The sequence below is a fragment of the Hesperophylax consimilis genome, chromosome 3, assembly GCF_061612785.1.
Source record: "Hesperophylax consimilis isolate HC1 chromosome 3, BYU_Hcon_1.0, whole genome shotgun sequence".
Classification (NCBI taxonomy): Eukaryota; Metazoa; Arthropoda; class Insecta; order Trichoptera; family Limnephilidae; genus Hesperophylax; species Hesperophylax consimilis.
The window spans coordinates 10,843,578-10,857,609 of NC_142838.1; the positions used below are offsets into that span (position 1 = coordinate 10,843,578).

At 36.0% G+C, this 14,032-nt stretch overlaps 1 protein-coding gene across 1 annotated transcript in view; it reads right to left on the reverse strand.

Moving 5' to 3' along the window:
* Positions 1-504: 504 nt before the first annotated feature.
* LOC149424941 (uncharacterized) overlaps positions 505-14,032 on the reverse strand; it is a 460,249-nt gene continuing 446,721 nt past the window's right edge. Inside the window, exons 17-18 of the mRNA XM_089646910.1 lie at positions 1,966-2,120; positions 505-828 (exon numbers count right to left, since the gene is read on the reverse strand). Coding sequence (XP_089503036.1) covers positions 588-828; positions 1,966-2,120 — 396 coding nt within the window. The 3' untranslated portion in view covers positions 505-587. The remainder of the gene's footprint in view (positions 829-1,965; positions 2,121-14,032) is intronic.

Consider the following 14,032-nt stretch of genomic DNA (forward strand, 5'->3'; position numbering starts at 1 on the left):
TTGTGAAAAATTCTGTTTGAACGAGATCGACGGCCATCTTGGCTGTCTACGCCTCTATGTAGATGGTTTTGCTTGTACGTACTCCAATTTCGAAGGATTGCAATTATTACACAAGCAAAACAAAACAGCGTTTGTAGTTGCGGAAACATAACTATACAATTTATATAAAACGTTTAAACCACAAAATAATGATATATCCATCATCTTAATATAGGGATACCGCTGATAGCTCAGTTGTAACTTAAAACTCTTAATAGACATATTGTACCCGAGAAGCATACGGCATCAAGTAAAAAACACGAAATCTTTAGGAGAGCCAAAAAACGATGTGATTTTGGCAAAAACTCTCGTAAATTTCACAAATATTAAAAAAGATAATTGCAAAAAAACAACATTTATTTCAATTATCTATCAATTTTTTTTTGACAAAAACATAGTTTATTGGCTATCGTGAGACATTGGACTTGAGTCCGTATACTTCTCGAATAGAGAATTCTGTAACACACCGAAATTACAACGGAGCTTCCAGAAGCAGTACACAAATTAATGTGAATCAAGCTCTATCGAGTCTATTGAGGCGGGATCAGCTATGAGTCTCGTGACGTCACGGAGCGCGGGTTAAGTCGGTGTGACGTCACCGATCCGGGGTTAAGCTGGTGGGTGAAGAGCAGTAGGGTGAGCGTGAGGGTGCAGAGCAGAAGCCGGTGAAGGGGATGAGGTAGGGCGAGGGCCCCCGTGTCGGTGGTGGCGGGGGCTGGGCCCCCCACGGCGGCCCTGGAGCGCCACTTCACTTGATACACGGGCGCCGTGCGAGTCATCGCCAAAACCCTGAAATAAAAAAAAGATTATTAATGATCTTGTTTTAGCAAGTAAAAATAAAAATAAAACTTTTAAATGGTTGGTTACATCATCCGTGGTATTGTGGTGTAGCAAACCAGTGGTAAAATAACCTACAGTCAATCTTGTCGAAAGTTATGCTTAACTCTTTATGTAGGAACTTACCCCCCCTTTAGATTAAAAAACCGGGATCAAAAGAACAATGAAGATGTTTGCCCGGTCGGTGGCTGAGTTGACATCGCGTTTGGGTCCCACCCAGGCGTAGTGTGTTCAATTCCTCTGCTGGCTAAGTCCTCCATCACAACACAAGCAACATTTTCAGCTTACTGTAGTGGTAGTAGGAGATTTTCAAATATTGTCGTTATTAAAGGTATATTAAAGGTTATTCGTAACCCGGGAATGTTTGTCTTTCTTTAAAAAAAAAATAAAAACTTAGTATATAAAATTACAAAAAGTATGTGATTAATTGACATAAAAATATGACTTTTTGAATGCGAGTTAATATACGAGTAAATGGATTGTAATTAGGTGATAGCTACTTATAATGTTTTTATTTTAAATAAATAATGAATGTGCCTTCTTTGGGCATCCCCAACTTCTTTTACCATTCAAATTCGTGTCAAATTTTCTCCTTAGGTACACTATTTTCCTTGTTGATCCGTTCTACAAGCCCAAACCATCTGAGTGTCCCTCTCTCATTTCTATTGGACATAAAAATTAATTAGATCGTTTCACCCTAGGCAGACACGAGTCCGGTCTTTGTCTACCATTTACTTACGCAAGTTGAAATGACTTCATAATATACCTTTACTTGACCGGTCGGTGGCTGAGTTGACATCACATTTGGGTCCCAATCAGGCGTAGTGTGTTCAATTCCTCGACTGGCTAAGTCCTTCATCAAGAAACATTTTCAGCTTACTGTAGTGGTAGTAGGAGATTTTCAAATATTGTCAGGTTCTTTGTAACCCGGGAATGTTTGCCTTTCTTTTTAAAAAAATACCATTTTAGAAAAGAGTGTGATAATAGGTTGTTGATTTTATATTTCTTTTGAAGCCTCCCCTAGTCTTACTTGAAAAGCTTATTTTATAACTGAAAGCTTTAAATAAGAACATTAAGAACTCGACTAACCTGACGACGACAGTGTTGAGTCTCCAGGGCAGCGTGAGCAGCTTGTTGGTGTCCCTGGGACAGAAGGTGTGTAGGACAGCGCCCACGTGATGCTGTTCCTCAGCAGCGGCGGAGTACTCGTGGACCGTGATATTCCACGCTCCACACGGCCGGGACTGCATACAAAATAAAATTATATACAATCCATCTATCCCGAAAAATCAAGTGTCTACTTTTTTTGGATTAACCGGAAATTTTTTTGCTATAAATTTCTACTTTTTCACTATCTATCCCGGATAATCGAGAGCCTCCTGTATTCGTATTACCGAGAAACCCAATTAAACGAGTACTTATTTCTCTCTCCCCAAAAATGGAGAGTCTAACTGCATTTGGATTAACCGTAAAATCCGTTCAACGGGGATCTTCTAATAACTTATGATGACACAATACCCTAATAACGGGTGTATTCTCGAGGCTCACATTTTGATTAATTCCTACGAATTCTTACATATACTAACTTTCATTTTTCAGACCAGATACCAATGGACCTAAGTTATTTATATTTAAGATTAATAAAAAAGCAGTACCGTTGCTATTAAAATTTTATTTCTTACATAAAATATTACTTATTACATTACATAAACAGTTGAATTACCATTAAAATATTCAACGTAGAACGGTGAGAAAAATATGAAACATTTTTTAACTAATAAATTAGCGGGAGGCATCAGATTATTTTTATCTAGAAGATGAATTAGTAACATCCTGGCAAAGCATAGCATGACGAGGAGAGTGGTGCTGTTGAACGAACTAGCAAAGAATTTGGATGTAAGTGACTGTTCTCTAAATGACCTAAAACAATTATTGAAGAGTCACAGATATTGTATCTCCACTTAAACCATGGAAATTAGATAAAAATACTTATAATACCCACACCCAGGCTTCGCCTTCGTGGGATTTTTTTAAAATTATGTACATTTATTACAATATTCTTTTTACATTTTTCAATATTTTGTGTATCTAACTATCCATGTATGTATAAAAAAAATTTAAAATAAACCCCGCGGAAAGAACACTTTTCTAAGCCTGTTAGGGCGAATTCGACCGTAGATCCGCCCAACACGCCAAGACCGCGCGTCGTATATTTTTGTCCACGCTTTCTTCACTTACGTCGTTAGGATTCCGACTTTATTTTAGGGTATTATGTCGTTTCAACAATAATAAATATGCATATTGATGACCTTTAAGTTTGGGAGCGATCACATGTGTGATTACCAATTGCTTCGTTGTGTCGACCACCTTCTTTGAATGTAATAATTTACATGACTCGAAATATTTTATCAAAGAATGTAGAATAATTCCGGGTGGTATAGGTATTTCTAAAAAGTTTCACAAATCAGTATTTTAATGATTACAAAATTCTCAAATAAAAGAAATTGCCTTAAATAAGGTCGTAATCAGATAAAACATCAAGTAAAACAATTAGGTATAACATTAGCAGTGGAAATAATGTTACACACGGAATATTAGGCAATGGTAAATGTTTGATACCCTGCCCCGTAATAGGCCTTAATTCACGATTTGTATTTCGACTAACACGCAAACTAATAAATAAAACAACACATATATATTCAAATACGGTAAAGTTTTTACATTAACATTATATTTTAATAGTAATTGCAAGTTACAGCCCGGCCTTACACGAGTTTCAACTATATTTTGTTAAATCGACCACTTAAAAAATATGGAAAAACAAAATAGCGCTATCTCTAGTTGGATGATTTAAAAAACATACATTTTTGTGAATAACGCACAAGAGTCCCAACCGCTCCCAACCGCTTGTAGCCTGTGATGCTATGGCATCCTCAATTGGGGTATGTTGCGAAGTTAGTGGGGAGGGAAAGGAGATTGGAAAGGAGATGAGAAAGAGGAAGATGGGGACATGCCCGGCCATTCAAATCTGGTCACCAAACACGGCCATACTCATTTAAAGCAACGTTTCATTTCTGATTGGTGGTCTTACACCACAGGGTGATACTGGTGTAAGAAATATATATATATATATATATATATATATATATATATATATATATATATTTCTTACTACGAAACGTGCTGCAAATATATTTTCTTTTGTTTTAAATGATTAATTTATGAATTAAACCCGCGACCTCCGGGTTTCTAGACCACGGAGGCCGTGCGATGATGATACGAACTAGAAATTACTTTGATCTATAAAATTATACACATAATTAGCAAATTTCATAACTACAGATTAGATATGTGCATTTTACTCGATGACAAATATTTTTATTCAAAGGTTTTTTAAAGCATAAGTCATGATTGCAATAACATTACTAGATGAAAATTGTATAGTTAGAAAATACTCGTAAATCCGTTCAAATTTCATGATGGCAAACAGTGAAATCAGCGTTACGTGATAGATATATTATATATTTACAAATCTTTTACGCGGTTTTATTTCGATTACTGTATAATAATGACTAGCCATTTAATAAATAAAGATTCGAAATTTTAAAATTGGAATTTAATATGTCATACGGCATATATTCTGGTCTAGTAATGTGTAATTTCTATCACCTAAGAAATTCTAAAAATATAGTACTATAGGATTCATATGTCTTATACTGATTTATAAATGTGGAAATTCTAACTATACAATTGTAAATGTTCTCCAAAATGCCCTGGAAAGAATCTCAGACTTGTATTAACGTAAAAACGAAAGAAACCATTCATCTGTTCTGAATGCAATTACTAATGTTATCCAAATTGACCCTGGTAATAAATAACATCTTTGCGATTCTTTCAAGGAGAAAAGAAACCATCCTGTCACTTCGAATGCAATCAACAATGTTCTCAAAATTTGTTTTGATGGCATCACCATTCCATTGTAAGAATATTATGTACTAAATACACAATTTGGCTGTCCTGAAACGGGAATCCTTCTCAGTTGGACAGACAAAGCTTCATTTTGTTTTGTATTGTTTGTAATTTATATATATATAAAATAAATAAATACCTATTTTTTTTATTTCGAAGATGCTCATGATCTTCCTTATTAAATTTTACACATTTGATCCACAACTTGATAAATAGTTTATCAGGTGTGTAAAATTTCAACACGTTTATTAGTAAGGGAGGGAATTATTTTGTTTGGGTACAATTTCTGATTATGAAAAGCAGAAATGTCATAATTTGTAATTAATATTATAATAAATTTACAATATAGGAAGGCAAATTAACTCAATATTACAATTAACAAAATAATGGTTATACTGACAAAACTAATACCTGCCAAAAAACGTTTTATGCGATTAAAACCTTTCATTTCTATTTTAATTATTAGAAATAAATTATTAATCTAATGGCCATTGTGTGGTTAGGCCACTGCATTGCTAAAGTAAACAAAACCACTGCTGGTTACAAATAATGGTAGTGTAAAGTACATTTACCCCAGCGAATAACTAAATTATTATGAATTTCTCGATGCAAAACAAGCAAATGCTAATTTCGTGATATAATTAAATGAGATTTGTCATCATAGTGTGGATGGTTTTACTGCTTATTCAGTTGATTTCACTCAAATAATAGTTGAATCAAACAAAGAAATACTATATCAAAAATAAATAAAACAATTATATTAAAAATAATAATTTTTAATATAATTGTCTTTTTTTACGTGCATACGGAGTAGCAACTGCTCCCAACCATCTGGAGCCAGTGAGACTATTGCATCCCCGATTCGGCTATGTTGTGAGGCTGAAGGTAGTGGAGATGGGAAGGAGATGGAAAGAGCAAGGTGGGGAATTACCTGGATATTCAGATCTGATAATCAAACACGGCTAAAGCCATTTCAGGCAACGTTTCAAATCTGAATGCTGGTCTTACACCAGGTCGATACTGAGAGTATCTTCCACTCTGAAACGTGCCGTATATATATAAATTGTAAAATATTTCAACTTAATAAAATATATACACTTATGCACGCCGGGATTTGAACCCGCGACCTCTGGATTGCTAGTCAAGAGCCTTACCCCTCGATCACGGAGGCCATCAGTTTGATTAAAAAAAATAGCCTTGTCAGAACTAGAGTTATCAAATATTTAAAAATACTGCTGAAAACAAACAACTATTTAATTAAACTTTTTTTAGTAACCTTTAAAGAAAACGTATGGGAAAATTAGGTGAGGAAAACATTGTTAATTGTGTAATTGAAATATGCGATCGACAAAAGTGATGTTAAAAAATCAAGTTACAATGGCCGAGTGGTAAGATTCATGTCCCAGTAAGACAGAGATCCTGGGTTCGATTCCAAGTTGCGACCGTTACCTTTTTTTTATTTTATGTGTTTTCTGTTTCATGTTTCTTTTAGAAATATAAGTATTATCTTCTTCTTCAATAACTATAGATAATTAATTTTATTTAGTTAAAACGATGCCACAAAGTGAATATTACAATTTTATTATTAGAGAAATAAAACCATGTTCAGGTTGATTTGCTTCGAACATTCATCCCGCACGACATTGTAAGAATTCATCGATTATAGTCATTTTTTGTTATTGTTTTACATATGAACGATTATAATAACAAAAATAACAACATTTATGTAGAGCAGTTTTGTGTTATTTCACTTCAAATGCGCTTTACTTTACATAAACTGAAATATAATGATTTTTTAATCCGCACTCTGCGGTCATGTACTTAAGAATTACTCCTCCATACAGCGCTCCTTACTCATGACGTAATTGATAAAATAAAAATGACAACATATTCAGTATCTGTATACAAAAAAATAAGACGGTAACAAATTTGTACAAAGCAATATGAAGATAATACATCAAAAATATCATCGGAACAAAGGACCGGATGAATAGATGTAAAACGGGAGTCAGTTTATATTCAGCAATAAGAATATTACACGTATATACAAAGTACAATTACCGGTGGCTTGAGAATATGGCTGATTATAATAATTTGATAGAACTTTAAGATTTATGAAGAGCGGAATTAAACCGTTTTCAGGTGAACTTTGGATATAAAAGTGCCGAGGGAAGTTTATTCCAATTGAGCTGGCCAGTTACATGAAAAGTGCAATCATAGTAGATGGATCGGTTTGACCTAGAAACTTCGATAAAACAATTAGCAACATCGAGGTCTGCTAACCTCAGAGAAAGCTGTCTTCATAGCTAAATATCGATTCTCCGTTCGTTTCGGAGTCAAGCGCATTAGAATTGTCTTATTATTTTTGTTTCGGTATTTGATACTACTACTATCATGTAATGGCAATAGTGATTTATTTTTTGGGTATTATGCCGTGTCGCGCTGCCTCCTTCTACATCCAACGTTTCGGACAGCATTAAAGGGTCCATCATCTGAGCAGATGTATAATAATGGTCATTACTCACAACTTTTTATGTAAACAAATGTAGCGTCATTGGCCCAAACGGATTCGACTCGCAGTGTATACGAATTCTTTCCATTCTAGGAGCTTTGTTAGTTCAACTCATCATTTGTTCGTTATTAAGCCAAGAAAAATGTGTATATTGTCAGTTAACCGAAGTTTATCTGATACTACGGAGGCCACGCTAAAATTTGTCGTCGGTCGGATATTTCTTATCAATCGTTGACCGTGCTCGCAAATATCGCAAACTGACGATATTGACATAGAGCTTTATCAATTGTCCGTGCTAGATCTCCTGAACCGATATATTCTTAAATACCCAGTTTTTTGACAAATTTGTTGCCTTGTGAAAACGTAAAGTGAAAGCTTGTGATGTTTGGATACTCACATAAAATAAACGAGACAAACATACTCCAAAAAATTTTTTGTTTAGAATATGAGAAGATTTATTGACAGGCGGCCCTTGAAGAAACACATTCACACGGAACAGGGCGCAGGGACGGACAGTCGGGTTTGGAACTTGAGTGCGTTGACAGCTCCATGAAATCTATACAAATGAGAAGTGTTGTGTGAAATTGCAGTGAATTAGTGGATTCAGATGGTGTTAATAGTATTGTGGAATTTTGAACTAAAGTGAAATATTATTGAACCGGTTTTGTGCGAAGTGAAAGTGGTTGGACTCAGTGAGAAAACAATTAATAATAATGACAATAATAATAATTGGAAAATTTGTAGAGCGCCGTTTTGTAAAAACCCACCTCAGGGGCGCCAGGTGTTGTGCAATCGCGATTGTGTTATAAAGTTGTGTTGATTTAAATGTGTAGTTCAAACTAAATTACTTGTCTTAAAAACATGAAAATAATAAAAATAATGATCGCGTTTTTAAAACAAAGTGAACATATAAAGGCAGGAAGTGTTTAATCGGGCTAAGTTATTGATTTGGCGAGATGGCATTCTATCCACGGAGACCGAAACCCAGAGAATCAAATAGATTATTAACTGTGGGTTCGAATCCTAACAGATTAGGGAGGTACAATTTTATTTACAGGAATATTTAATTACCCTTTTATAAGCGTAGGGAGGAGGTCGAAAATTAAAGTGATTTAGCTATATAGTGTAACCAGGTAAGTTTCACACGAGGATTTGGAGGTGACTAACAGGGTGAGTTTTTTTATATTATTTATTAAATTCCAGAGGACCCCCTTTAAAAGACGGATACAACTAAGTTTACGACACCTGCCGCCCAAATAATGTTATCATTAAAAGGAATACCCTAGACGGATTGTCAATCAGCTGTGAGTGAGAGACAGGCCAATGACTTTTCATATATAGGACGAGAGGCGCGGAGTACAGTCAGTCAAAGGGGAAGTTTTGCTAGCGTATGCCGTCCCAAATTGAAAGCGTTCGGATGCAACCAGACGGAACAAAATGAAAACTTTTCTTCTGTTATTTGACTTTTCTAATTTAATACTTTTCATCTATTGTTTGACTTTCTAAGTTACGAATTGGGATGCACGAAAACAAATCTAAAGTCGAAAGAGGGAGATGGTAATCTCCGAAATAAAACTACCAACCGAACAACTTTTCTCAACAGGTATCTTTCGAGAGGTAGGCAGCCTCTTTAAATTAAATGCAAAACATCAAACCAATTATCCGTTTATACCTTACCTGAGAGGATAGGTATTCAGTAGGAGTTACCCATACCTAATACACGAGGATGCTAGTAACCTCATAAAATAAATACTGGAACCAAATATTAAAATACAGACAGTCCTCATCCCAAATTTGGCATATCGAGTAGACCTTACATATATCTCACATGATAATTGGCTGAATGGGTAGGCACACAACCTATCGTTAATAAGCGGGCAAAATGTCGACAAGATCGTCGTGTGTTATATATGTATTGACCTAGAAAGGGATGTAAATCCCCGACGACGTGGGAGTTACAATGTTTTCTAGAGGTGGCTCGTAACTTAGGACCTTACGTGTCACACTTTCGCGACTAGATTCGTGACAAGGGATGTCATGGCTTTCCCCTTCTACACTCAGTAAAGTAGGTTATCCTGGAGGTGTTTGAGATTGGGGCAATTCTGAAATTGGTGATGAGACCTGGTTTTCTTTATTCTGGCGTGAAGGTTGCCGATTTGGAACAAGGGGAGACCCGGCCGGTTGTGATATCCAGACACGCAGATATCGATCGCCTTGCTCAAATTATCATCCATCAGTTTTGTTTGGTAAGAGGAGGAGTCAATCTTAGCTTGAAAAAAATTCATTTCCTTTCCTCTCCTTCCCCTCCCAAAAAATATACATGGATGGCGCCGACAACTAACACCATAAACTTATCGTATGTATATCACATATATAAAATCTAACACTTTATTATATTCACATTACCCTACGATAGGTAGAATCGAGTAGCTAGTGGGGGGAGAGCAGGCGACTTAGAAGATAAGGTTTATGAAATGGTTTTAAAACACAGCAGTAATGAATTCAACTCACTCTATCTCAAAAGAACCAAGGGATACCACACATATATAGATAACTAGGTTTCTAAACCGAGAAACAAAAACCCAACACAACGTTCGGTGAAGCCTTTTTATACTGAACCGTCACGTGAAATGAGTACGTTCAAGGTCGTACGTCGCGTAGACAAACTAGGATGTACACACTTGAAGGGGTGTGTAATAAAGAAAAGACGGCAGGGAGGACCTTCCTACCCCGGATATATATATAACCAAAGCCTTATGGAAAAGTTACCTACGGGACTTAAGGAAAATGTATCGTAGAAAGAAGAGAAGGAAAAGTTTGAAGTAGAAAGGGCAGATCATTACATCTGATGCCGCAAACCAGGAGAGATAGATATACAAGCTGGTTTGAATTCATTACTGTTGTTGAAAAAAAAAAAATGGATTTCATAAACCTTATTAATTCACATTAACAGCAAAAGAAATGGTATCTATCGTCAAAAATGATAACAGAGACATCGTACTTCAAAGGCAAAATAGAATAAACAGACAGACCCGGAAAACATTGAATTCATTGTGACGACAAAAAACATCTAAAATGTTCATAAACAACGAAGCCAAAGGATAAACAAACATCGAAATCGGATTAATTATAACACAAGAATAAGATAGCTGGGACAAATCTAAAATAAACATTGCATTCAGATATCGTGAAGTATATGGCATATTTTATACCGTTGATATTTGAATAAATGTAAACAATTATTGTTTATTCCAGATCTAAAAGGCAGAGAATGTTTAAGTCATAAATAACACAGACGGACAAAAAACCATCGGATCACAGCCGAGGACACAAAATAAATCAACATGAAAATAAATAACACTCGAACATAATACAAATAACGCATTGAGATGGAAAAAAACACAAAGTTAAGTCAAGTACTGTTATGTAATAAACAAAACTCGGAGTTTAAAATTCTAAAATAAACAAGTGTGACATGACATATTGAATTTCTACCCATAGCGACACGAAACACTTGAAAAAGCTGAGGGCGGAAAAAAACTCACCAGTAGAACAAGCCGATAATCACGGAAACCAAAAAATAAACAGATGGTAGGTTGCGAAGAAAAAACCGAAGAACAGGGGCGCTCAACATTTTGGAAGAATTAAAATAAAATTTAAAATAAAAATAAAAAAATAAATACAGAGGTATTCGAGAAACGTAAATTACCTATAGTTATTTCTAATCCCATCGACTAACACGAGGAAGCGAGATTACCCGCTGGGCTTAGAACTAAAGGGAGGCTGTGATGTTTGGATACTCACATAAAATAAACGAGACAAACATACTCCAAAAAATTTTTTGTTTAGAATATGAGAAGATTTATTGACAGGCGGCCCTTGAAGAAACACATTCACACGGAACAGGGCGCAGGGACGGACAGTCGGGTTTGGAACTTGAGTGCGTTGACAGCTCCATGAAATCTATACAAATGAGAAGTGTTGTGTGAAATTGCAGTGAATTAGTGGATTCAGATGGTGTTAATAGTATTGTGGAATTTTGAACTAAAGTGAAATATTATTGAACCGGTTTTGTGCGAAGTGAAAGTGGTTGGACTCAGTGAGAAAACAATTAATAATAATGACAATAATAATAATTGGAAAATTTGTAGAGCGCCGTTTTGTAAAAACCCACCTCAGGGGCGCCAGGTGTTGTGCAATCGCGATTGTGTTATAAAGTTGTGTTGATTTAAATGTGTAGTTCAAACTAAATTACTTGTCTTAAAAACATGAAAATAATAAAAATAATGATCGCGTTTTTAAAACAAAGTGAACATATAAAGGCAGGAAGTGTTTAATCGGGCTAAGTTATTGATTTGGCGAGATGGCATTCTATCCACGGAGACCGAAACCCAGAGAATCAAATAGATTATTAACTGTGGGTTCGAATCCTAACAGATTAGGGAGGTACAATTTTATTTACAGGAATATTTAATTACCCTTTTATAAGCGTAGGGAGGAGGTCGAAAATTAAAGTGATTTAGCTATATAGTGTAACCAGGTAAGTTTCACACGAGGATTTGGAGGTGACTAACAGGGTGAGTTTTTTTTATATTATTTATTAAATTCCAGAGGACCCCCTTTAAAAGACGGATACAACTAAGTTTACGACACCTGCCGCCCAAATAATGTTATCATTAAAAGGAATACCCTTGACGGATTGTCAATCAGCTGTGAGTGAGAGACAGGCCAATGACTTTTCATATATAGGACGAGAGGCGCGGAGTACAGTCAGTCAAAGGGGAAGTTTTGCTAGCGTATGCCGTCCCAAATTGAAAGCGTTCGGATGCAACCAGACGGAACAAAATGAAAACTTTTCTTCTGTTATTTGACTTTTCTAATTTAATACTTTTCATCTATTGTTTGACTTTCTAAGTTACGAATTGGGATGCACGAAAACAAATCTAAAGTCGAAAGAGGGAGATGGTAATCTCCGAAATAAAACTACCAACCGAACAACTTTTCTCAACAGGTATCTTTCGAGAGGTAGGCAGCCTCTTTAAATTAAATGCAAAACATCAAACCAATTATCCGTTTATACCTTACCTGAGAGGATAGGTATTCAGTAGGAGTTACCCATACCTAATACACGAGGATGCTAGTAACCTCATAAAATAAATACTGGAACCAAATATTAAAATACAGACAGTCCTCATCCCAAATTTGGCATATCGAGTAGACCTTACATATATCTCACATGATAATTGGCTGAATGGGTAGGCACACAACCTATCGTTAATAAGCGGGCAAAATGTCGACAAGATCGTCGTGTGTTATATATGTATTGACCTAGAAAGGGATGTAAATCCCCGACGACGTGGGAGTTACAATGTTTTCTAGAGGTGGCTCGTAACTTAGGACCTTACGTGTCACACTTTCGCGACTAGATTCGTGACAAGGGATGTCATGGCTTTCCCCTTCTACACTCAGTAAAGTAGGTTATCCTGGAGGTGTTTGAGATTGGGGCAATTCTGAAATTGGTGATGAGACCTGGTTTTCTTTATTCTGGCGTGAAGGTTGCCGATTTGGAACAAGGGGAGACCCGGCCGGTTGTGATATCCAGACACGCAGATATCGATCGCCTTGCTCAAATTATCATCCATCAGTTTTGTTTGGTAAGAGGAGGAGTCAATCTTAGCTTGAAAAAAATTCATTTCCTTTCCTCTCCTTCCCCTCCCAAAAAATATACATGGATGGCGCCGACAACTAACACCATAAACTTATCGTATGTATATCACATATATAAAATCTAACACTTTATTATATTCACATTACCCTACGATAGGTAGAATCGAGTAGCTAGTGGGGGGAGAGCAGGCGACTTAGAAGATAAGGTTTATGAAATGGTTTTAAAACACAGCAGTAATGAATTCAACTCACTCTATCTCAAAAGAACCAAGGGATACCACACATATATAGATAACTAGGTTTCTAAACCGAGAAACAAAAACCCAACACAACGTTCGGTGAAGCCTTTTTATACTGAACCGTCACGTGAAATGAGTACGTTCAAGGTCGTACGTCGCGTAGACAAACTAGGATGTACACACTTGAAGGGGTGTGTAATAAAGAAAAGACGGCAGGGAGGACCTTCCTACCCCGGATATATATATAACCAAAGCCTTATGGAAAAGTTACCTACGGGACTTAAGGAAAATGTATCGTAGAAAGAAGAGAAGGAAAAGTTTGAAGTAGAAAGGGCAGATCATTACAAGCTTAAATATTAAAATATAACCCGTGTCAACCGTCTCAAACCAAAGACTTACATAATAATACACACTGTTCAAACAAAAGTTATTGAAAAGACGCAATGTCAGAGTTTGGTTAAATACAAAATTTCGCGTTTCAGTCGTTTTAAGCAAAAATGATTTCTAGAGCGTGGAAGGTATTTAAATTACTTCGCAGAATCCACAATCACATCGCTGGAGAAATGCTTCAAATGTTTTCCTCGAGAAATCATTGAAAACGAATCTTTAGCGCGGAACATATTGTACGGCTTATGCATATTTTATGGACGCCTTTGGAGTTCAATACGAAAAATACAGCAGACTCTAGACTTACAAATTTCGGATTAACCGGATTTGGATTAACCGGGTTCGACTTATCCTGGTTTGGCTTAACTGGCTTCGGCGGAAG